The sequence below is a fragment of the Labeo rohita genome, chromosome 18 (genome assembly GCF_022985175.1).
Source record: "Labeo rohita strain BAU-BD-2019 chromosome 18, IGBB_LRoh.1.0, whole genome shotgun sequence".
In the NCBI taxonomy this organism is placed as follows: domain Eukaryota; kingdom Metazoa; phylum Chordata; class Actinopteri; order Cypriniformes; family Cyprinidae; genus Labeo; species Labeo rohita.
In genome coordinates, this window is record NC_066886.1 from 11492204 (window position 1) to 11517504 (window position 25301).

A 25301-nucleotide genomic window follows, 5' to 3' on the forward strand; every position below is an offset into this window, starting at 1 on the left:
GATGAATAATATAATAGAAATAGAGAGGTAAAACATTAATAAAAAAGCAACCATTGATAGATAAAAATATTTATGTGTACAGCGTAATAATAAATAATGAATTCAATTTAAATAAAGAAATTTAAATTCAAAATATATTTATAAAAATGTTTCAGTAATTAGAATCTGAGCTAAATGCGTATATTAAACTGATATAAGATTTAGAATTGTATTGCATAATTTTATTTAAAAATAATGATATAAATTAAAATAATAAATAATAAAAAATATATGTACAATGTAATAATAAAATAATAAATAATAAAATAAATTTAAAATAATAAAATGTAAATTCCAAATTTATTTATAAAAATGTATCAATAAGTAGTCTGAGCTATATTCATATTTTGCCCTGATACAAGACTTATCTTAATAATCTTATTACTTTTTTGATTTTATATACATTTTATTTTATGATGATATAAATAAAATATTTAAAATAAAAATAAAACATTAATAAAAATGCAAACATTAATCGTTAAAAATATTTATATGTGTATGTAATGATAAAATAATAAAGTACACTTAAATAATAAAATTTACATTTTAAAATGCATTTATTAAAATGTATCAATAATTAGAGTCTGAGCTATATGCATGTATTGCACTGATGCAAGATTTATCTGAATAATCTTTATACTTTTGAATTTAATAAATATTTCATTTTATAGTTATAATATAAATTAAATATTTAAAGTAAAAATAAAGCAACTAAAATGCAACCATTATTAGTTAAAAATATGTACAGTATAAAAATCAAATAAATAATCAAATACATATAAAAATACAATTTAAATTCAAAATGTATTTATAAAAATGTTTTAATAATTAGAGTCTGAGATATATGCGTATATTGCACTTATACAAGACTTCCCTGAATAATCCTTACTTTTTTATTTTATAAATATTTTATTTTATAATATTGATATAAATGAAAAAAAAGCATTAATAAAAATCCAAGCATTAATAGTTAAAAAATATTTATATGTAGTGTAATAATAAAAATAAATAATACATTTAAATAATGACATTTAAATACCAAATGTATTTATAAAAATGTATCAATAATTAGTTTAAGCTAAATGCATATATTGCACTGCTAAAAGATTTAGAATCAAATTACTTTTTTGATTTTATAACTATTTTATATTATAATAATGATATAAATAAAAGATTTAAAATAAAACATTAATAGTTAAAAAAAATATGTAAAATATTATATATATTATATATATATATATATATATATATATATAATTCAACAGAACAAATAGTTTAAAAAGTAAAAAGATTTTTATACAATTTATATGTCATTCATATCATTTTAACATGTTTTCTAGTAAAAAATAAAATATTTTTTATGCTCATAATTTTTGTTCTGTATCATACAGCTCAGGGCGTATGTTTTTTTGCATGCATTTTGCTAGGGAGCTTCCGCTTTCCGCTGTACTGAGGTCACCTCATAGACGTCAGTAATTCCAAAAGAATCCTGTTACGAAAAACAGTTTACTGACAGAACGGCCACCCTCTCCAGCAACACTCTTTTCTTTCTCTCTCACTCTGTTCGCTCTTGCAGAACGAGCCAACACATTAGAGTTTCACTGACACTGCACCGTCCCCAGGGGGCACCACAGAGCCGGGAGCCAGGGGCCCTGCGGCACACACGCGCCCGCGCGCACCAACAGCCCTGATTGAAAGTGACATGACAGCCGCTCGGTCCGGCTGTATGTGCATGCTCTGTGTGTGAAAAGAGGCTGTGTAGGGAAACGTAGATTTGATTTTCCTTTATCTTTATCTCCCCACCGCTTCCCCCTTCTCTCTCTCTCTCTCTCTCTCTCCCCTCTCCTCCTCCTCCTCTTCCTCCCCCTCGGTGAGTGCAGCAGTCTCGCAGTCACTGCATCAGTAATGTGACTGGGCCATATTTCCCAGGAGTGCACAGCTCCGCAGGATTTAGCCTCTCTTTTATAACCAGTTTAGGAAAACAATGACAGCGTAGATATTGACTGAGCTCGCAGGGGCTGTTCTGCCCACCGCACGGCCTCCCTCCGCTCCGTCGCCGAGCCAAGGGGGGAAAGGGAAAGGAGGCTGTTCCGCGCATCACGCCGTGCCCTCCTCGCGTCGCAGGTGTACGAATAAAACTACGACGAGCTCCTAAAACTACATTTGAAATCGAGAGGAAGTTGTCAGCGGCAGCAAGTCGTACGGCGAAAGTATAGCGGCGCGCAACCGATACCGACGTGGCGGATGCGTGTTTTGGCGCGTTCGGTCGCAGCTCATCCGTGACTGTTTAAACAGCCTTCCTCTGTGTTCCCCACCTCTCTCGCTCGAACTTCCCCCCTTCAAGAATATATCAATTACAGCTGCATTGCACTGATGTCATATTGCGAGTCATTATCAGATTCAGAGACACACACCATTCTGGCGATCGATCGCCTGCGGCTTAATCAATAGCGCTGCCCCCGACGACGCGCTCGGATGAAGAGAACAAACTGCGACCGGCCTGAAAATGTGTTTGTTCCAACACACTGATTAACTAATTTAAACAAGTGTTGCTGGTTTGATCGCCCACACATCAGCTGCCATCTTTCAAGAGAGATATCGGAGCGATGGAAATAGATGTGTTGGGGTGTGTGTGTGTGCGAGCTGGGCAGCTGAAGTGCGACAGTGTGTTGTGTTTATAAGGGTGTGTGTGATTAGACAGAGCAGATGTATGATACCACAGTGGCTCGTATATGCCAGAGATCATGAAATAAGCTGTGTGCGTGTTTATGTGAGGGACGTACATAGGCATGTGTGCGCTGGGGAGCATGTGTCTTTTGTTTTAGTGAAGGATCTAGGTGTGCGCATGAAGGATGTTGTGTGCTGTATGTTAGGTCGGGCTCCCCGCACCCCTCCGGTCCTACTGTGCCGTTTCCATCAGGCCACTGCAGTGCTGGTGTAACCCTAGACCCCAGGGAACAACACTGCCTCTCTGTCCCTCCACCTCCAAATCAATACTGCTCCACACAGCCCTGACAACCTGGGGGAGACCATACACACATACATACTCAATCACATACACACACACTCTCTCTTTCTCGGTCACAAATGCAGACACTCTGATCCAAACTTGCTCTCATTTATGCATTGAAAGCAAAAACAAGATTTTAAACAAATTCACTGTGGTAAAGATTTTTTTTTAATATATATACATATATATATATATATATATATATATATATATATACAATCTGCACAAACACACACAGTAAGTATATATTACAGGTTTTAAACTGTAGTTCACATTGTGTACTATTTTATACATTTTATAAACTGTTATTATATAAAAAGAATTTATATTACGTTATATATATATTTTCTTTTACAAAAAATGATAAAAGATTTTAGTTTAAATCAAAGTAAATTTCAAATTTTATATATGTACATATATATATATATATATATATATATATATTTTAGTTTATAATTTAAAGTGAATATAATTTATTTATGGGAAACTATAGAACTATACAAATAAATGCTAAAATAAGTAATCATAAAATTATAATTATAATAGTATTTTAGATATTTTGGATTATTGAATATATATATATAATATTATAAATAATTATTTTATATATATATGTGTGTGGTTGTTTATAATTTAAAAGTGAGTATAAATATTTTATTTATAAAAATATGTAAATATACAAATAAATGATAAAATACACTCATAAAATTCATATATATATATATATATATATATATATATATATACATATAAACATTTTTTCAGAATTATATTTGTATTTTTTTATATTATATTATAAACTAGTATTGTATTTGTGTACATTGTAGTGTTTTGTGTATTGATATTTTTGATTATTGAATATATATTCCTAAGTTTATATTTCAGTTTATTATTTAAAAAAATAATATAATTATTTTATTTATAAAAATTGATAATAAATGATAAAAACAAATATATGATAAAACACGTAATTATGAAGTCTTCAATACCTTTGATTAATGCATATATGTTCATAATTATACATTTTTTATTTTTTTTTATTTTTTTGTGTATTTGATTAGTATTTGAATTATTTGTGTACATTGTAGTGTAAAGAACTGTAGTGTATATTGTGTACTATTAATTGTCATTTTATAAACTTATATTGTATAAAAACAATTTCTTTATAATTGAATACATGCAAGTTTATAATTTATAATCTTTAATTATAATTTAAGTTTATAATTTAAAAATAATTAGAAATATTTTATTTATAAAAAAATATATAATTTTGCTAATAAATGATGAAATACATTTTATTTTTTATGTTATGATTTATTACATTTTATTTTATTTATTTATTCTTTTTTTTTTTTTGCCTTTATTGTTATAGGAAGGTATAGTGTAGACAGGAAAGTAGGAATGAGCGAGTGGGAAAGATTTCAGGAAATGACTAAGATTAGAATCAAAACGGTATTGTGTGTTTTAACTGGAACACTGCATTGACCAATCAGAAACCAGAAGCGAAACAGTCTGTTTTACAACATGTAGTAATTTATTCTTAATTTAAGATGTCGAAAACAAGTCACGAAGGCTTGATCAATGCCAGTACTGAATGAACTGCGATTAAATGGCATGAGATTATTATTACTATTATTAGTGTTTTTACTGTTTTTGTTGTGACGATCATCAGCGTAAATGAAAAGATAGGCGACCCAGATGTTAATTTGGTCTCACATTGAGCTGTTGTATCAGGTATATTATGACAATGGCTGAGTTGCATTTGGCTCTGCAGCAGGTGAAGATTGAGTTTGGAGGGGGATTGGCTTTGTGGGGAATAACTGATAATTGATTGAGCAGCAGCATATTCTTGGGGACTCAGCTAAGGCAGGTTTGGGTAAATTGGGTCGTTAGTTGCTCTTGACATGTGCACATGTGACAATGCGGGCAGGTACGCCATATCGACTCATTGCTCATTGTCATGTGAGTCCCAGGATTATTTTCAGTTGCGTTTCGCCATGCCGACGCTTTTTCCCGTTCCGTTTTGTTGTAATTCCAATATGTGAAACAGGTGCTTGGTGATGAGGACAAATGATTTGCAATATGTTTGGGTTTTGTCCGATGTGCACCTCCGTCTCGTTCTCCTCTCCGGCGGAGCTCAGAGCGAGACGTAGACAAGGCTGGCCTCTGCTGGAAGGGGGGCGGCAGCGCAGGCAGCGGAAAGCAAAAGGAGAAGTGCTTTGCTCTCATAATGGGGTCAGTGGCTCCCAGAGAGATGCGTCTCCTCGCTCAAGAGCCCTCCTCGTGCGCGTCTCCTCTCTGTTCCACGCAGGAGGGGCGGGAAAAGAGAGGGAGAGAGAGACCGGGATGGAAAGAGAAGGAGGACGCGAGACGCGCGTCCCCTGACGGGCTGCCATTGATTCGGTCTGGGGTTTTAAGACCCAGTGGTTTGGCCTTCCTCGGATGGAACTGCCCATCCCCTTTCGCCAGCAATCGTTTGCAAAATATGTGCACTAAGATAAGAGGACGAAGAATAAGAATAAGTATTTATCAACGAAAAACCATGTTTAATCCTTCAGATTTGTCTCCCCCTTTCCGGTTTTTTCATATCGGGGCATAAAAACACAGCCTATCTCTCTTGGAGAGATTAATCTGGGAAAGGAGCTTTGAGAGGGAAAGTGGGATGATTGCCGGCTCTTCTCTGGGAATTGGGTTTATGGTCCAGGGAGAAGCATGCGGAAAAGCAGGGCTGCCGAGAGACCGCGGCAACACAATAACCGTTTAGCCTGTGCATATCTGCTCCTGTTTAACTCCTCACGCAACGGCTGATTGATCCGTTTACGTGATCCCGGTTTTAGGCCATTTTTTTGTCCAATATTCACTATTATGCCTTCCTTTGTGCACTTCTGTCACAGTGGTGCCTACAGTGTATGATGATTTTTTTTGAAGTTGTAAATAAAACAGATTACACTCTTCTTTCCTGGAATTTATGGTTCCATGAAGAACCTTAAAAATCTATGGAATCTTTCAGTGGCACAAAATGTTCTATAGATCATCAAAATGTTTTTCATGTTCTTTTAAGAATTGTTTACTGAAAATTCTTTGGGGAACCAAAAATAGGTTATTCTATAGAATTGCTGAGATATTTCATGTTTAATTTCAATTTCTGAGTGAAAATTGCTTCTAAAATTTCCAGTTTTTAAAAATGTTCATTCTTTCAAATTAAGTGTTTTATTGGCGTCTGTGGTTCCATGAGAAACCTTCAACATCCATGGAACCTTTAGATTGGACAATAGGGTTCTATATATTGGGGGAAAAAAAGCTTCTTTAGATTATTTTAAGAACTGTTCACTGAAAGATTCTTTGGGGAACCAAAAATGGTTCTTCTACGGCATTGGTAAGAAAACTTTGGACCAGTGTGTTGGAGTACATTTTACAACAAAATACTATTTCATTCTTTCTAATTCTTTCTAATCTTTGTAAATTCCTAAAAATAATGTATGTTATTGGCATCTATGGTTCCATGAGAAACCTATAACATTCATGGAACCCTTAGATTGGCCAAAAGGGTTCTTTAGATTATTAAAATGTTCCTTATACTTAAAAAAAAGTTATTTTAAGAACTGTTCACTGAAAGATTGTTTAGGGAACTAAAAATGGTTCTTCTACGGCTTTGCTGAGAAAATTCCATTTTGAGTGTTTCGGCATTTCTTTTACGAGAAAATACTGTTTCAGTCTTTCTACATCAAAATTTCATGTTTGCATTCATTTTGAAATTTACTAACAATTTCTGAGTGAAAACTGTTTCTCCAAAGTGTTTTAGTGGCATCTGTGGTTCCATGAGGAACCTTTAACATCAGATTGGACAAAAGGGTTCTTAAAATTATTAAAATGTTCCTTATACTAAGAAACAATAAGGTGATTTTAGGAGCTGTTCACTAAAAGGTTCTTTGGAGAACCAAAAATGGTTCTTCAATGTCATTGCTGAGAAAATTCCAATTTGGAACCTTCATTTTTAAGAGTGTTTTGGAGTAAGATTTACAAGTGTTTTTACATCAAAATTTCATGTTTAATTCAATATGTTACTTGCCATTTCTTTGTCATTCATTTTAAAGTTTACTAGCAGTTTCTGAGGGAAAATTGCTTCTACAAAATCCAGTTTTTCAAAGTGTAAATTCTTAAAAAATAAAGTGTTTTATTGGCATCTGTGGTTCCACAAGGAACCTTTAACATCATTGAAACCCTTAGATTATTATGGAATAATTATGGATTATTAAAATGCTCATTATACTAAAAAATAAATAAATAAAACATTTTAAGAACTCTTCACTGAAAGGTTCTTTGGAAAACCAAAAATGGTTTCCATTTCCAACCTTTATGAAGTTTACTAGCAATTTCTAGCAGTGAAAACTGCTTCTACAAATGTGTAAATTCTTAAAAATAAAGTGTTTTATTGGCATCTATGGATCAATAAGGAACCGTTATCATCCATGGAACCTTTACATTGGACAAAAGTGTTCTTTATATTAGAAAAAAGGTTCTTTAGATAACTAAAATGTTCCTTATACTAAACAAAACGTTCTTTCAAAAACTGAAAGATGCTTTGGAGAACCAAAAATGCTGCTTCTACATCATTGCTGAGAAAATTCCATTTTGGAACCTTTACAAGAAAAAACTATTTCATTCTTTCCACATCAAAATGTTCCTCATACTAAGAAAAAAATTGTTATTTTGGAACTGAATCAGTGAAAGGTTCTTTAAGGAACCCAAAACGAATCTTTTATGGCATCACTGCAAAAACATCATTTTGGAACCTTTGTTTTTTAGGAATGTAATTTGACCCAAAACTGTTTTCTCTCCTACTTTTCTTCTACATTTCAATACAGAGAGATTTGAAACGTTATTATAAATGTATGTTCCGTCCTCAGGAGTCCATAGAACGAGAGCCTCGTAAGGCATCGTGCCGATTTAAAAGATTCATAAACACGTACTCCAGAATAAACAAATCAGTGTTTTTGCATTAGAAAAGGAGAGTTCTAAATCAAACAGAGGACGAACGTAGCGTTTCTCTGCCCGGCGCGTGTGCGTGTGGGTGGATGAATGGGACGGCGAGTGCGCGTGTGGCCAATATTTAATGGGAGGGTGTGGAGAAGAAAGAAAATGGGAAGAAAGGAAGGTGTTCGCTCGTGGCTGCAGAGCTCGAACTCCTCTGTCAAAGTGGGGCTGCTAGCCTTGAGATGGACGGACAGGCCTGGTGGGTAAATGGAAAGAGAGATGGATAGAGGGAGAGAGCGAAGGAGACGGGTGGAGGTGTGGGCACGTAGCTTATTATTTCTCTCCTCATGTGTTCTCTTCTGTTCCCCTGCAGAACCACACACTGAGCCAGCACGCACAGTGAGACCGGGCCCCGCAGGACTCCCGGTTCAGCCTAGAACCCCGACCCAGGCCCGGTGGGGGAGGAACATTTCAACATCACAGCCAATCAAAGTGTCATTTGCTACTCACATGTAAAACTCTAACGATTCCGCCACCAGGCGCAGCTATTACGAACGGTGGGGAATGAATATTAATGGGATATGCTATTAAAAAAGAAAAGGAGAGAAAAAAAGGAGATGGAGAGAAAAAGGTATTCTACGTGCAGTATTTTTTATCGTCCCTTCTTCCTGGTTGTGTGTTCCTTATTTTCTCCCCGTTTTCTTTTTGCTTTTTCTTGATTTTTTTGGGGGGGGGACAAAAGATGAAAAAAAAAAAAAAAAAAAAAAAAAAAACAACAACGGAAGGAAAAGACACCCTCTGCCTGATTTTAATCTCTAGAAATACATATCTTGTCCTCTGTTGCTTCATGTATCAAACTTCATACGTGCCAATTTTGTTCTTTTCAATGCATATATTCTCAGCCCTTTTTATTTGTCGATTTATTTGTACCATTTATTTCTTGCAGTAAATAGGTACTTGTGCTGTGCTGTGATTGCTTGCCAGTCGTAATATTTTTCCTTTCTATTATTATTGTTATATATTTTCTTTTTTCTAATTACAGTAAAAAGACAAAAAACATATAAAGAAAAAAAGTAAAAAACATAATGGTTTTGATTGGATTTTCCAGTACATGGGCCTTATGGATGTTGTAAAAATGAATATCATTGATTTCAGTGCAACTGGATGATGTCTGCTTTTTAAATGTGAATTAACCAGATTGCAATAAACTAGTACAGTTGAAAATAAACAAATAAATAAATCATGAATAAAGGGAATCCGTGCATCTGAAGTGAGTGTTCTTTCGAAGCGCAGATAAAGCGTATTGAAGCAGCTCAACTCCTCAGAGTGGCTCTGCTCCCCTGATGCATGTGAGCTCTATTCTTCTTGTCATGCTTTCTATTTAACAATAAATATCTGGGAGCTACAGTAGTGCTGCTCATAAAACATACAGATCATGGGCATTCAAAAAACTTTTAACGACAATGATGAAAACTCTTGGACGGGTGTGAACACGTGATTAACGCAGGCAAGGGATATCAATAAATCATGCTTTTAACAGGAAATATTTGCAGTAGACGTTGTTATACCTGTTCACTTATATAGTGAATTATACACAAATTCAAGTCTACGGTGATTCATCTGCAGGAGAGGAGAACAGTGAGTTCATATTGTATCACGAATCACCGTTTTACGCAAACCATGAGTCATGCTGCTGAGTTGAGTCAATTTTATATGATGTTTTATATTGCAGCGTTGAATTAAAACATGAAACAGCAGACACAGTGATGCTGATTTACCATCACATGAATTCAACTGTAAAATGCCACTATCATTGGTATACTGCATCAGATTTATTCATTGGGATTTAAAAGGAAACTTTTTTATGTCTTGCATAATAAATGCACAAAAAAATCCCCTGATTATTTAGAGTTATGATTGCTATAAATAAGGAAAAACCCAACACTGATCATCAGTTGATTTAATGCATGTGACTCACTGAATAAGGGCAGAAACGTCTATTTAAAGTAGCGTTTCTTCTTTTTACCAGTGCAGTTTCTGCTTTAATTGCATCCATGTGTTTAAGCAGCTGGTTCGGCCGCTGAGTCTCATAACTTGAGCCGGACAGAAGGTCGGTGCTGTTCCCAGAAATCAGCCATCGGAACGCATCGATACACTACGGGCCCCTGGGGGCCTCTGAACCTGTCCGCTTGGGAAACAGGGTTCAGCACACCATCTGAGTAACTCCTAAATACTTGAAAACTAGCATGTGATTTTATAAATCATCCACAAATATCCAACGGCACTAAAAGATGCTCTTTACTAGGCTACTGGTGTTTCAGATGTGCTGTATTATGAGCAAATGAGGCAAAGTTTGAAACTGTACATTTGTATTTTGTGGTAGAATTATTTAAAACATTTACGGATATGATTGTTAGCCAGTCAGTTACATGTATGTCTAGGCGTTGCCAATCTTCACATCCTCAGAGGGTTTTAGAGAACCCCACACAGACTCTCAATATGACAAGATAGATTTTCTCTAAAACATTCATAATTACTTTCATTAAGAACATTAACCAACATTACCACATTATATAATGCTTAACAGATCATTAGCTAAGTTAAAAAAAAATAAACTAATCTTCTCAATTACATGTAAGCATGTGTGTGCTGTGTACAGTTTTTTTTTTGACATACCATTAAAAATTATATAGGTTTCTTTTTCTGTTTTTGTTGGATATTATATTATATTATATTATTAGATTAGATTAGATGTGACTCTGGACCACAAAACCATGAGGGTCATGAGGGTCAATTTTTTAAACTGAGAATTATACATTACCCAAAAGCTGAATAAATAAGCTTTCCATGATGTATGGTTTGTTAGGATATGGCAATATTTGGCCGAGATCCAACTATTTAAATATCTGAAATATGAGGGTGCAAAAAATAATAATAATAATAATAAAAATACTGAGAAAATCGCCTTTAAAGTTGTCCAAATTAAGTTCTTAGCAATGCATATTACTAATCAAAATTGTTTTGATATATTTTTGGTAGTAAATGTAGAAAATATCTTAATGGAACATCATCTTTACTTAATATCCTAATGATTTTTTGGCATAAATCGATCATTTTGACCCCATACAATGTAATGTTGGCTATTGCTACAAATATACCCGTGCTACTTCCGACTGGTTTTGTGGTCTAGGGTCGAATATATTATATTATATTATATTATATTATATTATATTATATTATATTATCGGACAAAACAAACCGAATAAAGTATATGACAGGCGATCATTTATAATATTTTGTATTATATTGTGTCTGTGAGTGGTTCAGTACCTCATAATCAAACATATTAACATAAACATGAGATAATATAATTACCTTATCTGTTTCTTATCAACAGGTAATACAGTAGTCGTGTGTGCTCAAACAATTTCGCTTCAAGACGTTTGTTACCCTTATCAGCTTCTCATGATAGACTCGCATGAGCTGTTAGGGACCATCACAAAAATACCGCGCATTTGTGTACGGGATTATAACATTTAAGGAACAATACCTATACAAGCAAACACACGAAACAAGTAATAAATATTTAAAACATAATGTCGTGTTAATTATATTAATCCTCCGAGAGTAACAGTCGGTGATTGTAACCCTTGTTTCGCGTCACAACACAAACATGCATTTGATGACTGTCCCTAAGAACACTCCACGCCAGAGAGCACAAGAAAAGTTTTCCAAATATTCACCGTATTCAGGCTGTCGGACAGTTTAAAGACCTGCCTCAGATGCCCTGTGGAGAACATTATTTATCAGTCATTTAGCTCATGAGATGAAACAAGGTAAATAACTGTTATTAAAACACGTCTGTTTGTTGTAGCGAAGACAGGTTCGTGCGTGTTTTAGTTCCGGGTGTGTTTCACTAAAGTAGGAACCTCAGTGAGCTTACCAGGAAAGGTGTGTCATTCAGCGCTAAACCTAAACCCATGTGTATTAGTTACTAAATGCACGATACAGCGTCATTATTAATGCATTTTCTCTGAAAACTGGCCATCATAAGGGACCATGGCTGCGGCGCTGCTGTCAGAGACGGAGATCAGGCACCGGTCTATGGCAGAGGAGGATCCGAACGGGAATGAACATGGGGCGGCTGCGCGCAGCACCGCGCCTCGCTGGGGACCGCAGCATGCCGGGGCCCGACAGCTCGCCAAGCTTTACTCTCCGGGTAAGACAAACACATCGGGTGTCATTAAACAGATCTGTGTTTACATGAATCGTCTTTGTGAAGTGTTTCGCGCTGCAGCATCATCGGGCCACAATAAGGCCAGAAAACGTGCGCTCTCTCACACACACACACACACAAAAGTTACGTGTAGCTGTGCATAGAGGTTAGTTTGAGATCAATAACATGTGACAGCAGCGCATGAATGACATCAATATAATGTAATGAATATAGGTGCTTGCATAACATCCTCCTACACATATAGGATTTTCTATTTAAGGATTGCGTGTGTTGTGTATTTGGTACTTTGTAAAACTTGTAACACTGTGCGTTCAAACCTATAAAAGTAAATGACACTAGAAATTGAGCAAGAGTCATTTGCAGCTCTTAAAGGGACTGTTTACTTTGTAAACAGAAATTGAGCATTCTGTCTTTATTTTCTCACCCATATATTTATCAAGACCTTTTTTTCTTATTGGAACACAAAAGAGATGTCGGGCAGCCTGTCACCATTCATTGCATCTTTTCCATAAAACTAAAGTGAATTGTGACCTTCTGCCTTGAGTAAATGAGGACATATTTGTTTTGGGTGAACTGTTTATGATTTGCTGTACAACTGCTGTTTCATATTTAGTTCATATGAATAATAGCTTCATAATTTGCTTTTTTGATGCATGTGTATGCATATGCACATTGGAAATATTAGGGACTTTTTATGTTTTTTTTATATTTTATATGTTTCTTTTTAGAGGTATATGAAAAAGTCATGGTCATTTGCGAGTTTTAAATGTACTTTTGGAGACATTTTTACACAAATAAGTGTGATTATTTATATCTTTGATTTTAAGGATCGGTACCTGCTGTACAGTGAAAATATTCTCCAGAAAGTATGGGATGATTGTGGTAAAACCTTTCGGTAACACTTTACAATAAGGTTCATTAGTTAACATTAGTAAACAAACTAAAATGAACAATACGTCTAAAGCATTTATTAGTCTTAGTTAAGATTCAACTCGGCATTTACTAATGCATTTTTAAAATCACAAGTTGTGCTTGTTAACATTAGTTAATGCACTGTGAACTAACATGAACTAACAAACAACTACATTTTTATTAACTAACATTAACAAAGATTAATAAGTAGCACAATGTATTGTTCATTAGTCGTTCATGTTAGTTAAGACATTAACTAATGCTAACAAATAACATCTTATTTTAAAGTTTTAACAACTTTTCAACATTAGTTACTGCATTGCTAACATTAACTAACACTGAGCAATACATATGTGACCCTGGACCACAAAACCAGTCATAAGGGTCAGTTTTTCAAAATTGAGATCTATACATCGTCTGAAAGCTGAATAAATAAGCTTTCATAGGACAATATTTGGTCGAGATACAACTATTTTAAAACCTGGAATCTGAGGGTGCAAACAAATCAAAATATTGAGAAAATTGCCTTTAAAGTTGTCCAAATAAAGTTCTTAACAATGTATATTACTAATCAAAAATTAAGTTTTCATATATTTACAGTAGGAATTTTACAAAATATCTTCATGGAACATGATCTTTACTTAATTTCCTAATGATTTTTGTCATAAAAGAAAAATCAATCATTTTGACCCATACAATGTATTTTTGGCTATTGCTACAAATACACCCAAGCGACTTAAGACTGGTTTTGTGGTCCAGGGTCACATATGTGACAATATTTATTCATCTTAGTTAATCAAAAAATACAACTGGTCATTGTTAGTTCATGTTAGCTCAGGTCTGTTAAATATTATTAACAGATACAACTTTTGGTTTATAATCTACAGTATTAGTAAATCTTAAAATAAACATTAACTGATAATTTTAATATTCTTATTACTTGATAAGTTAACATTGCTTTAGTACTCGTTAGTTCATGTTAACTAACGCAGTTAACCAATGTTAACAAATGAGCGTCCTTATGTTACCATGATTTAAAAAATAAAGCATGCAATAATCTAGAATGACAGTAGAAATCCTTTGTGATGTTTTTAGTTACTAAACATCTTCGACAAGCTGTGCTCTCACTGATATTTTTTTATTTGACCTGAGTCCGCTGTGGGGCGTCTGACACGGAACACCAAATAAACAAATTAATGCATGTTTCAGATTTGACTTCATTCCACTTTTGGCTTAATGGAAAACAGCTCCATCTCTGCACATCATGAGCCGGAGATCAACAGCGTTAGGAAAAGCCTTTAACCCCCAACCCCACCAAGCCATCCTCATACCCCCCAACTAAAACTAGATTTAGCATCGAAAGTCCCCCTCCACTGTCCTCTAGCTGCGGAAGCAGTCTCATTGTGTCATGGGACGCTTGTAGTTTGCAGCTGCAATTAAAACTACATCGATTTAACTCAAAATGCTATTAAGAATGATAATGACCACTCCATTTTCTTTGGCAACGCACCCAGCGCGTTAAGCGTATGCTACCACCGGCACGTCCAGCATGTAAATTACTTGGCCATGTTGAGAACGTTTGAGAGAAGTTTTGCGAGGTTAATAAGATAATGTTGTGATGCATCTCTCTGTGAATGGGAGGGGGGGCTGGGTGGGATTGTGGATGGGATTTTTGGATGAGCTCAGTCGAGTTTAGTATCCACCAGCTGTGAAGTGCATGTCGGAGAGGCTTATCTGTGGGATTCTCAAGGAAAGTACGCTGGGATTGTTGTTTTGCTTGTGCTGCGGTTTGCATGCTGTTTGCAGTTGTAATTACCACACTTTCAAAGTTTATCGCCCATGACATACAGGATTGTGGTTGGGGGAAAATAATTTTTCTGTAGTATTGCAATATTTTACCTCAAAATGTGAACCAAAATTATCACCTTTTTTTAGATGTACACTACCTTTCAAAAGTGTGGGGTCGTTTAGGGTCACCAAGGCTGCATTTATTTGATCAAAAATCCGGTAGAAACAGTAATACTGTGAAATATTATTACAATTCAAAATAACTGATTTCTGTTTTAATATATTTTGAAATGTAATTTATTCCTGTGGTGGCAAACCTGAATATTCAGCACTGTTACTCCAGGCTCCAAGGTCACATGTTCTTTCAGAAATAATTCTAATTGATGATTTGGTGCTCTGGAAACATTTCTTATTAATGTCAATGTTTTTTTTATTTATTATTATTATTATCAAAACGGCATTTATTTAAAAATACAACTCTTTGTAACGTTATAAATGTCTTTACGGTCACTTTTGATCAATTTAATGAATCCTTATGAATAAAAGTATTCATTTATTTTTAAAAAATGACTACTGTTATGACCAACTTAAATTGTTTTAGCAAACAGGATATAAAACTGCGTTTTAAACATAAATGTAAGAAAATAGTTAAATTAAAATAAGTTGAAATTCAAGCATTTTTATGACTACCTGATCTCATGACAAAAACGTACCTGTGAGAACTTTTTCGCAAGACGTGAAATACATACCAATAAGTCCATATCACTGCAGTTTCCAACAGAAATGAACACTAGAGGTGGTAAAACAGCGAGCACTTGTAATCGTTTTCGCACACAGCTCCATATGTTTTGCTTTCCAGGTGTAACAAGCTCGCTCAGTAGCTCAGCCAGTACGGAATTAGTCTTTGGATGCATGATTCAAGATGAAGGAAATGAAAGATGAGAGATCAAAAAACAAGCTAAAACGGCATGCTTGCAATTTGCGTTTTTGCATCACATTCACTTTTGTTCATACTATCGAGTAGGTTTAGGTGTAGTGCAAATGGTACGTTATTTTACAACGTCACGGAGCATTAGAGTTATAGCGCCACTCAACTGACTTTTCATGTGACGCATACAGAACCAGTGTCACATAAAACATCACATACCATATGTACGTTCATCTGTTGTTGGGGAAAAAAAACGAACCCTCTTAGCACCACGAAAAGTGTGTCACAAAAAGTACATGGCACTACGTATTTCACGTCTTGTGAAAAAATTCCTGCACATTTTCGTCTTGAGATCAGGTTGAACTTTAGTTTTTAGCAAACTGGAAAGGCAAGTTCGTTGAAACAAATTTTTATTGTTTTGAAAAACGTCTTGAAAAAAGTTTGAAGGTTTATAGATTTTACAGAGAAGAGAAATTGATAAGTTGATTCTAATTAAAGGAGTAGTTCACTTTCAGAACAAAAATTTACATGTATGTACTCACCCCGTTGTCATCCAAGTTCATGTCTTTCTTATTTCAGTCGTAAACAAATTATGTTTTTTGAGGAAAACATTTAAGGAATTACACTGCCCTCCAAAAGTTTGGAAACACCCCTGGCAAAGTGTAGTTTTGGACGATATCAGCATAAATCCTTATCATTTTTTGGTGCAAATACATTAAAGTAACTTGACCAGCAATAATAATTTTCATTTTGATTACATAATAATGGCAATATATACATGTCAAACTCAGACATGCCCCTTTGCCAGCTGTGATGCCTGGTTACTAGGTTTTTAAAAGATTTTTGGGTCAGCACACCTTAATACCTTCAACAATTGATTGCCAATTAAGTTTAGAATACAATTTAGGCCCAGATTATGCAGAGCTGTAATAGCTGCTAATGGTGGATATTTTAATGAATCGAAAATGTAAGTTTTTTCTATGTATAAACTGTTTATGTTGTGTTGTCCCTTATCAGTGCAAAATTATCACAAATTAAAAAGGATTCATGCCAATATTGTCCAAAACCCCACTTTTCTAGGGCGTTTCCAAACTTATAGTGGACTTCTATGGTGCCTGTGAGTTTGAACTTCCAAAATGCAGTTTCAGTGCAGCTTCAAAGGGCTCTAAATGATCCCAACCAAGAAATAAGGGTGTTATCTAGCAAACGATCAGTTATTTTCTAAAAAAAAAAAAATGTATGAGGTTTTTTTTTTTTAACCTCATACATACTCTCTGCAGTCCTGTTCAAGACAGTTAGGAAAGGTTGAAAAAATCCCATCTCATTTTGTCTTCAAATTTGTCCTACATCACCTTTGTTTGTAAAGGGTGTTTCACCTTCTTTGCACGTTGACTTTATAAACACTGGGGCGGTACTTCTGCAGCAATGTAGGATGATTTTGAAGTCGGAGAAGAAAATGAGATGGGAGTTTTTCGACATACCCTAAATGTATTGAACTGGAATGCACAGAGTTCACACAGAGCTCACACAAGACGAAAATTTGAGGTTAAAAAGTATAGCATTTTTTACTTTCTTTAGAAAATGACTGATTGTTTTGCTAGATAAGACCCTTCTTCCTCGGCTGGGATCATTTAGAGCCCTTTGAAGCTGCATAAAAACTGCATTTTGAAATTTCATACTCACGGGCACCATAGAAGCCCACTATATGGAGATAATTCCTGAAATGTTTTCCTCAAAAAAAAAAAAAAAAAAAAAAACATAATTTCTTTATGACTAAAGAAAGAATGACGCAAACATCTTGGATGACAACAGGACGAGTGTATTATCTGTAAATGTTTGTTCTGGAAATGAACTACTCCTTTAAGTGTGAGCTACAGTAAGTTCATTTAAATTTAGTGCATTTGAATGAAGACTTGGAATCTTAGATTTATTAAGTTTGTTTTTGAAGAATTTGTTTATGTGAGTTTCACACCATGTGTTTCCAAAATGGTGATGACTCATAGCTCCCTTCTTCCAGGAATCAAACCATCCATTCCCGAATCTTTAAGTAAACCACGCCATCCCCAAACGCTTTTGTTCAGAGCCCTTGTATATTTCCTTTAATTCGATCCTTTATTCACAAAAAGTGCCATAGTCTTGGAATCCAACAGTTCGGTTACCTGAGAGACCCTCGACTCCTTCTGATGGAATTCAGCCGGCTTGAGCTGATGCTGAACTGCGGTCCATCTGGAGAGGCCATGGAGAGCAGAGGGTTGAGCCACAGAATATAATGTCAAGGATGCTAAAAGCAGACGCTCCGGAGGCTCGTCTGAAGCTGGTTTGTGCCTGCGCGTGTCTGAGATGAGGTGAGCAGGAATGGCGTTTGGAAGTGTTGAGGCTTACTGGTGAAAAGGGATTGATGAGGCTTCAGTCTGCTCAATGAAGCCTCCGGCTCATTACTGTAACCCCAGGACAGCGAAACAGCTGGACGCCTCTCCCCGCCATATGTCTGCGTGTCATGCACCACTGACTGCTCTTTGTGCTTCTTATCCCACTTTACAGATTCGCCGCAAAGTAAACAGGATTTACAGGCTACTTTCTGTTTCCCCCATCGCCTCTGCCAGCCGCCATGCTCTGGTTACCGGGGCGCTTGCCGTGTGTGCACCAGCGTGTGTTCGAGAGAAAAAGAGATCAATATAGTATTACATCGCAAGATCTAGTTTCCTATGCAGTCAGCGATCTTGACTCCAATTGGTTTATTCGCTCCTTATTTGTGGCAGGCTGATGTCTTGACTACAGAAAAACTTGAACTGTGCGGAAAGTGGAACGATGCGGGGTGTAAATGGATGGACGGCACTGTAGACACACTGACCTACAAGTGCGAATGTGATTTTAAGCTTATCAGCTGTCAAACACCGCTGTATTTATTTATGGTAGCAGTCCTGCAGATAAGCCAACAATGTGTCAACACTGCACACCAGGAGCGTTACCCTTCTTTGTGTCTGAATCCGTTCCGCCATGACAGTCCACTCGGAGATACATTCCTGTTATGCACGCACCTTTATGACAATATGCGGAAATTGATTCTTCCACCTGCAGGCTTTGAAGTTGAAATGTGAAACTTTATGCAATTCAAGGGCACATTTCATTTTAGTCTTTCTGCATGGAAACAAAGTTGTATTTTTAATCCAAATAGGTTCTGAATCACAAGCTTTCCAGTTCAATCCAATATCGATATTTTGGATATGTATATAGAGCACATGGCAAAGTTTCTCAAGGAAACAAATCTCTCAACTTATGCTGTAAAATATACATGAGAGTTAGTGCTACATTACTATAATATTGATGGTTAAAATTAACTGATTTGTGTACAAACGCTTAAATTACACTCAATTAAGTTCTTATAATAATAATAATAAAGTTACAATGACATAATTGTATTTCTACTCCAATTCGTTTTTTGAAATATAAACTTTTAAATAATGGCTGTCATGAAAACCTGACCGTGTCATTCGTAAATGTAAATGAAACCCTGAAGAACGTTACAAATTATAATTATTGTTATAAAGTACATATATTTAGCAAAATGCTCCTCTCTAGAGGTTATATTTCTAGCTGAATAACAAATTTATAGTCACCGAATATGTTTTTTTCTAAGGTAAATGTGACGTTGCGTGAAATACAAGCTGTCACTGACATCTTTGCATGGTTGAAACACTGATTGAGTGATTACATGAGTCAGGATGTGGATTTTGATGAGTTGTACTCTTTCTTTTAACATACAGTACCTTCAGATGTTTATTTCATGTTGAAACTATGAAGTGGAGGAGATGATCGGTTCATGTGTGCTTCACACTTCCACTTCTCTTGAAGGCGCTACAGTGATCTGTCACTAATAAAACACCATTTATTGTTTAAATACTGTTATGAAATGGCCAGAATTTGAAATCTGACACTTTTTTATATAATAAGTAAAAAAGCACAAAGCTTATTAGGATTAATTGGATGGGAGACGTGCTACAATGTTCCTTTCATTAGCCTTATTGAAAACAGACTAGACTAATTGCTGCTTGGGATTTAAGAATTACTATTGTTTTGTAAAAATGAAAATCGATTAAAATTGAGAAATTAGTATTTTTTTTTATCCAGTCCTAGTTGTTAAAGTGAACACTTTTGTCTTATTACCACACTAATATTGTTAAATGATCTATTTCAGATTAAACCAATGCTAAACAACACGTAAGACCAAAACAACTTTGGTTGTTGTTGTTTTTTTCGTTAGATTGTCTCTTCCTATAAGTGGGTAGTTCTGGATCAGAATAAACTGCAGTATGTAGACCATCTGCCAGTTGCAACAAACCCCTTAACTTACAAAAAAGCTGAATGATAATATGTTTACAATTATAACTTAGGCTTTTCTTAACTGGAGGGGTCAGGACAGGCCTTTTGCAAAGGCTACGCCAAGTCTGACCTCTTGAAATCCAGTTGTTTGCCTTTCCTGCCACTTTAAGTGATGATCTCTTGCCCTAGATCAGTCTGAGAGCATCTGTTGGCCTTGGAGATGGAAATTTACTGAAGAAATTCACACTGAGTGTCTTTAGGTCGCAGCTGCTATGTCTACCTTTAACCCTGTGATCTTAGGTTCACTCCCCTATCACTCTCTCTTGATTATCTAATCTCTGACTGACGCTGAATGTCGTCGCTGTTTCATCTGTCCTTTCAGTGTAACTCCTGGACGTAGGGCAAGCGAAAGCAGCTCTAATAAGCATTTGAAAACTTTCTAAGCCATTTTTGAACTTTTTACCAGCTGCTCTCAAGGTGATTTTTGGTGAACGTATGACGTCAGTTCATACAGATGTTCACACAGATGTGCTAGCAGAGTAACCACTGGTGTATTTTATCACAACAAATAGGAAAATAACACTAACACAAAAGTTTAGGGTCAGTAAGATTTTTTTTGTATAGAAAATGATACTTTAATTCAGCAAGGATGCATTAGATTGAGCAAAAGTGGCAGTAAAGACATTTGTTACAAACTATGTGACCCTGGACCACAAAACCAGTCATAAGGGTCAGTTTTATGAAATTGAGATTTATACATCATCTAAAAGCTGATTAAATAAGCATTCCATTGATTTGTGTTAGTTAGGATAGGACAATATTTGGCAGAGATACAGCAATTTGAAAATCTGAAATCTTTTGAGAAAATCGCCTTAAAAGTTGTACAAATGAAGTTCTTAGCAATGCATATTACTAATCAAAAATTAAGTTTTGATATATTTACAGTAGGAAATTTACTAAATATCTTCATGGAACATGATCTTTACTTAATATCCTAATGATTTTTGGCTTAAAAGAAAAATTTATTATTTTGACCAATACAATGTATTGTTGGCTATATCTACCCGTGCTACTTAAAACTGGTTTTGTAGTCCAGGGTCACATATTTTATCATATAATCAAAGAATCCTGATAAGTACAGTTGTTTTAGTGACAGCCTGAGTTAAGTATATTTTCATTGTTCCGCACCCTGTGTAATAGTGAACTGGCAACAGAGATGCTGCAACATTTCCATGTAAGAAGTAAAAGTTACAAAAGAGCCTGTGCCAAAAGGAAGCAGTTGATCTTTCGGCTTGCTGCCTTGTAGGCAAATTCTCCGGTCTGTGGCGCAGGGCCAGGGGTGTGTGTTACAGCATAGAGAGGAGACCGGGCCACGGAGTAGAATGAGACACCAGACACGTCTGCTTGACACTGTGTATAACCCTGCCTTCGGTCCCGCTGCAGTGCACCACATACTGTACAATGCATCCAAACACACCCACAATCCATCTTCCATCACTCTGATGAACACCTTCTTGTACAGTATTTTAAAAATACTCACTCAACATTACATTTAACGAATGTTATGGTTTAAACAAAAGTTAAAGTCTTACAGATTAATGTTTTGGGAGTGACATCCTTGCATGCATAATTTATTATCAATGTTGGAAACAGTCGTGCTAATTTTTTTTTTTATTTATTTATTTATTTATTTTTTGGGAACCTATGATACTATTCAGGATTATTTGATGAATAAGACATTAAAAAGAACAGCATTTATTTAAAATAGAAATCTTTTGTTACAATATACACTTTTCTCTTTCTTCCTTTCTTTCTTTGAAAGAAATTGATACTTTTATTCAGCACGGATGTGTTAAATTGATAAAAAGATTTTTATTGTTAGAAAAGATTTCTATTTTGAATGAATGCTGTTCTTTTTAACGTTCTATTCATCAAAAAATCCTGAAAAAAAGTATCACAGGTCGCCCCAAAAATTAAGCAGCAATCAAGATTTTGTTACAGAAGCCAAAATATGACACATCCGTTGATATATTCACTCTCTTGTTGTTGCAAACATGTATAAATTTCTTTTGTGAAACACTTACTATAAGGAGATGTTTAGCAGAATGTCCAAACTTCTTTTAGCCGTACAACTGACCCCTTGCAGGGGGGCTGATTGCCAGGCGATCTAACCTTTTGTAACGCTGAATATGCTATTCTGTCCGACAAACAAATAAGACAGGAGAGTAGATTAACTTCGGTGGAAATTGTGTGTATTGACGTCTTTCCGCGGTTAAAATAAAATACCCTATGATGTTTATGAAAGGATGATCAGTTCACACACTGGTGCTACAGAGATCTCACAACACATTAAAGAGCCACAAAACTCTAGTTATTGTTTGAATTTCTTACAAAATGACACAATTTAAAAGCTAAAACTTTTTCATACCAGAAATAACCTGCTCCACAATGTAATTTTCATTGCGTGAGATCATGGTGTATGGCGTGAGAATGCTGTGGCTTGTCAGAAATAGCAACAGTAACTAAAGCGGGTGGGTCTTTGTGAAGGGTCAGTTAAAATATATGGCGACCAAGGACTCTAAAAGGCACTATGACAGGGATTTTGCACTGTACTTAGGCTTCTAAAGCCATACAACAGCTTTATCGTAAACAATGTCTTTCTCTCTTCCACAGCTGTGAAATTACATTTGTGCATTTGAATATTCAGATATGGTTTGTTGTGATCTTGACAGACATCTTTAATGGTGAAAAAAAACACTCGCAATTCACTCACGCAGTATGAAAAAGGGAACCTTCACGGTCTGTGAAGTGTCTTTTGTGTTCCACAAAAGAAAAAAATCATTCAGGTTTGAAAGAACAGTTAAAAATAGTTTTACCCAGATCAGAATTGTTGATTCTTTGTGGCGATACATGGCATTTATCTACTACTATTACAACAAAATATTTCTTTCCAAGAAGTAGCAAAACTTTTTAGACTTTCCTGAGTGTGGGTTCTTAAATTACACTCTGGTTCTTGCAGATTCTGTTCTCTCTTGTGGCAAACTGCAGACTCTAGCTAATGGTCTGTGCAGTGTGATGACCGCAGTTTTTCTTGCTAAAGCTGCTGGATGCAGCTTTCACTGATTTAGAGAGCTGAACACCTCTGGGTGCACAGCTACTCTAATCTTGTAGTCACTTTCTGACTGCAGAACTATTGCATTTCTAACTCGGTTCCTCTTGAAGTTCATTCACACCGGCTCAATCAAACACTTAAAGTTGCTTAGCCATGTAATCTTATTAGGCCCGACCCACTGCCAGGCCAACACTGCCCCCTGGCAGCACCGGAGCCCAATCTTTAATGCTTTTTCTTTTCTTCCCCTTACTCAGTGGAGTCTGACCTGCTGTATAATTCATCCCGCCTTCCCGTCGAACTCACGGCGCGTTGACCTCGTCATGCCTGCCGAACGCTCTTGGCTCTCGTATGCTGACCGTGGGGTCAAAAGGTCACAGGTTCAAGGTTCTGTACGGCTAGCTCATGAGCCGGTCTTGTGACCCCAGTGACCCGGGTGGCCGCGGATGTGACGCAAAACATATAGTGTTGCTCTGGCTTTCACTGCGCCACTTGGTCCAGCACGAACTGCACACCGGCAGCGTAAACAAAAGCCAAGTGGGCTCTCGAGGGGAAAGAGGGAGAGAAGAAAAGAGAGGGAGACGGAGAGACGAGGAGGAGGGGAACCTGGCTACCTGCAACCTCTCCTGCTGGGCTTCTCAATTATACACACACCAGGGCAGCTAAATGCATTAGGACCTCAGCTGTATACATGATACAAAACCTGATTCGCTCACTCTCTCAAACACACACACACACGAGCGCTTTTGGGACGGGGGGGTCAAATGCGGCAGGATGTTAACGGCGCACACAGAAAATTGTCTCTTTTGCATGCCTACACGCACATAGAAGCGTACCAGGGCGCCCAAATACATTTGGACTGGAACCACACAGCCTGTTATTAATATTTGATGGAGTTCTCCATCAGCTTTCTGTGTGAATTCAGGTGGTTTGTGGCAGTTGGGGACAGGGACAGTGGGTGAGCCGTATAATTACTATTATCTAAATTCCATTTCTGAACGCGGCCCTTCCCGCGCCGTCCTCAATCAGCGCTGTATTTAGTATGGAGTTCTTGGTGAAGTGGCTCCGCTGTGAATTTTCAATATTTAAAATCCACTCTCTGCATTTTAATCCCTTTCTCCCTTATTAATGAATTTCAATCTAAAGGCCATAAACCTGCTTAACTCTTTGCATTACTGAGGTCAGCGGTTCGGATTGTAGTCCGTGATGTAAAGATGTGAGAAACATGATTTTGAGTTTACGGGGCGACGTGTTCCGTTCAATCTGTCTGTCCTGACTGATTGCGTACAACCTCTCGATGTGACCTTCAGCGCTCGTCACTCTGGAGATTTGGAGATATTAAAAGGTAGCGTGTGTGAGTGTGTGTGTGTGTGTGTGTGTGGGCGGGGGGGGGGGGGTGGTCTCAGGGGTCGCTCTTTCCTAAGCCTGTCATCTGTGGCCCTTATCAGGGTCGGTCTGACTGGGTACACACAAAAACACATAAATGTGTCTACCTATCTCTCTAAACCAGTAGGAATGGGGAACAAGAATCAGCTTCTTTTTTAAGAAAACAAATATTTTGTTATATGGCACACACTACTGTTCAAAGTCTTTAATGCATGCCAGTGCACTTATCAATGCATTTATTTAATCAAAAATACAGTAAAACAGTAATAATGTCTAATATTATTATAATTCAAAAGAACTGTTTTGTATTTTAATATCATTCATAATGTAATCTATTCCTGTGATGGCAAAGCAGCCATTACTTCAGTCTTCAGTGTCACATGATCCTTCAGAAATCATTCTAATATGCTGATTTGTTGCTCAAGAAACATTTATTACTATTATATAGTAATGAAAACAGTTGTGCTGCTTCATTTTCTGAAACCATAGTACTTTTTCAAGATGTTTGATGAATAGTTCAAAAAAGTTCAAAAGGTCAGCATTTAATTGAAATAAAATTGTAAACATTTCACTTATGATTAATTGAATGCATCCTTAC

General features: G+C 36.1%; 2 protein-coding genes across 5 annotated transcripts in view; both read left to right on the top strand.

Moving 5' to 3' along the window:
- znf423 (zinc finger protein 423) overlaps window positions 1-9287 on the top strand; it is a 195077-nt gene extending 185790 nt beyond the window's left edge. For all 3 annotated transcript variants that reach the window (XM_051135752.1, XM_051135755.1, XM_051135754.1), the window contains one exon: window positions 8397-9287. In XM_051135752.1, coding sequence (XP_050991709.1) covers window positions 8397-8426 — 30 coding nt within the window. In that variant the 3' untranslated portion in view covers window positions 8427-9287. The remainder of the gene's footprint in view (window positions 1-8396) is intronic.
- Window positions 9288-11711: 2424 nt separating this feature from the next.
- si:ch211-212o1.2 (uncharacterized protein LOC492735 homolog) overlaps window positions 11712-25301 on the top strand; it is a 35797-nt gene continuing 22207 nt past the window's right edge. The window contains exons 1-2 of one of the 2 annotated variants that reach the window (XM_051135340.1): window positions 11712-11859; window positions 12078-12242. In XM_051135340.1, the coding sequence (XP_050991297.1) occupies window positions 11850-11859; window positions 12078-12242 (175 nt within the window). In that variant the 5' untranslated portion in view covers window positions 11712-11849. Of the gene's footprint in view, window positions 11975-12077; window positions 12243-25301 lie in introns of both variants that reach the window. The other variant, XM_051135341.1, reaches the window with a different exon arrangement.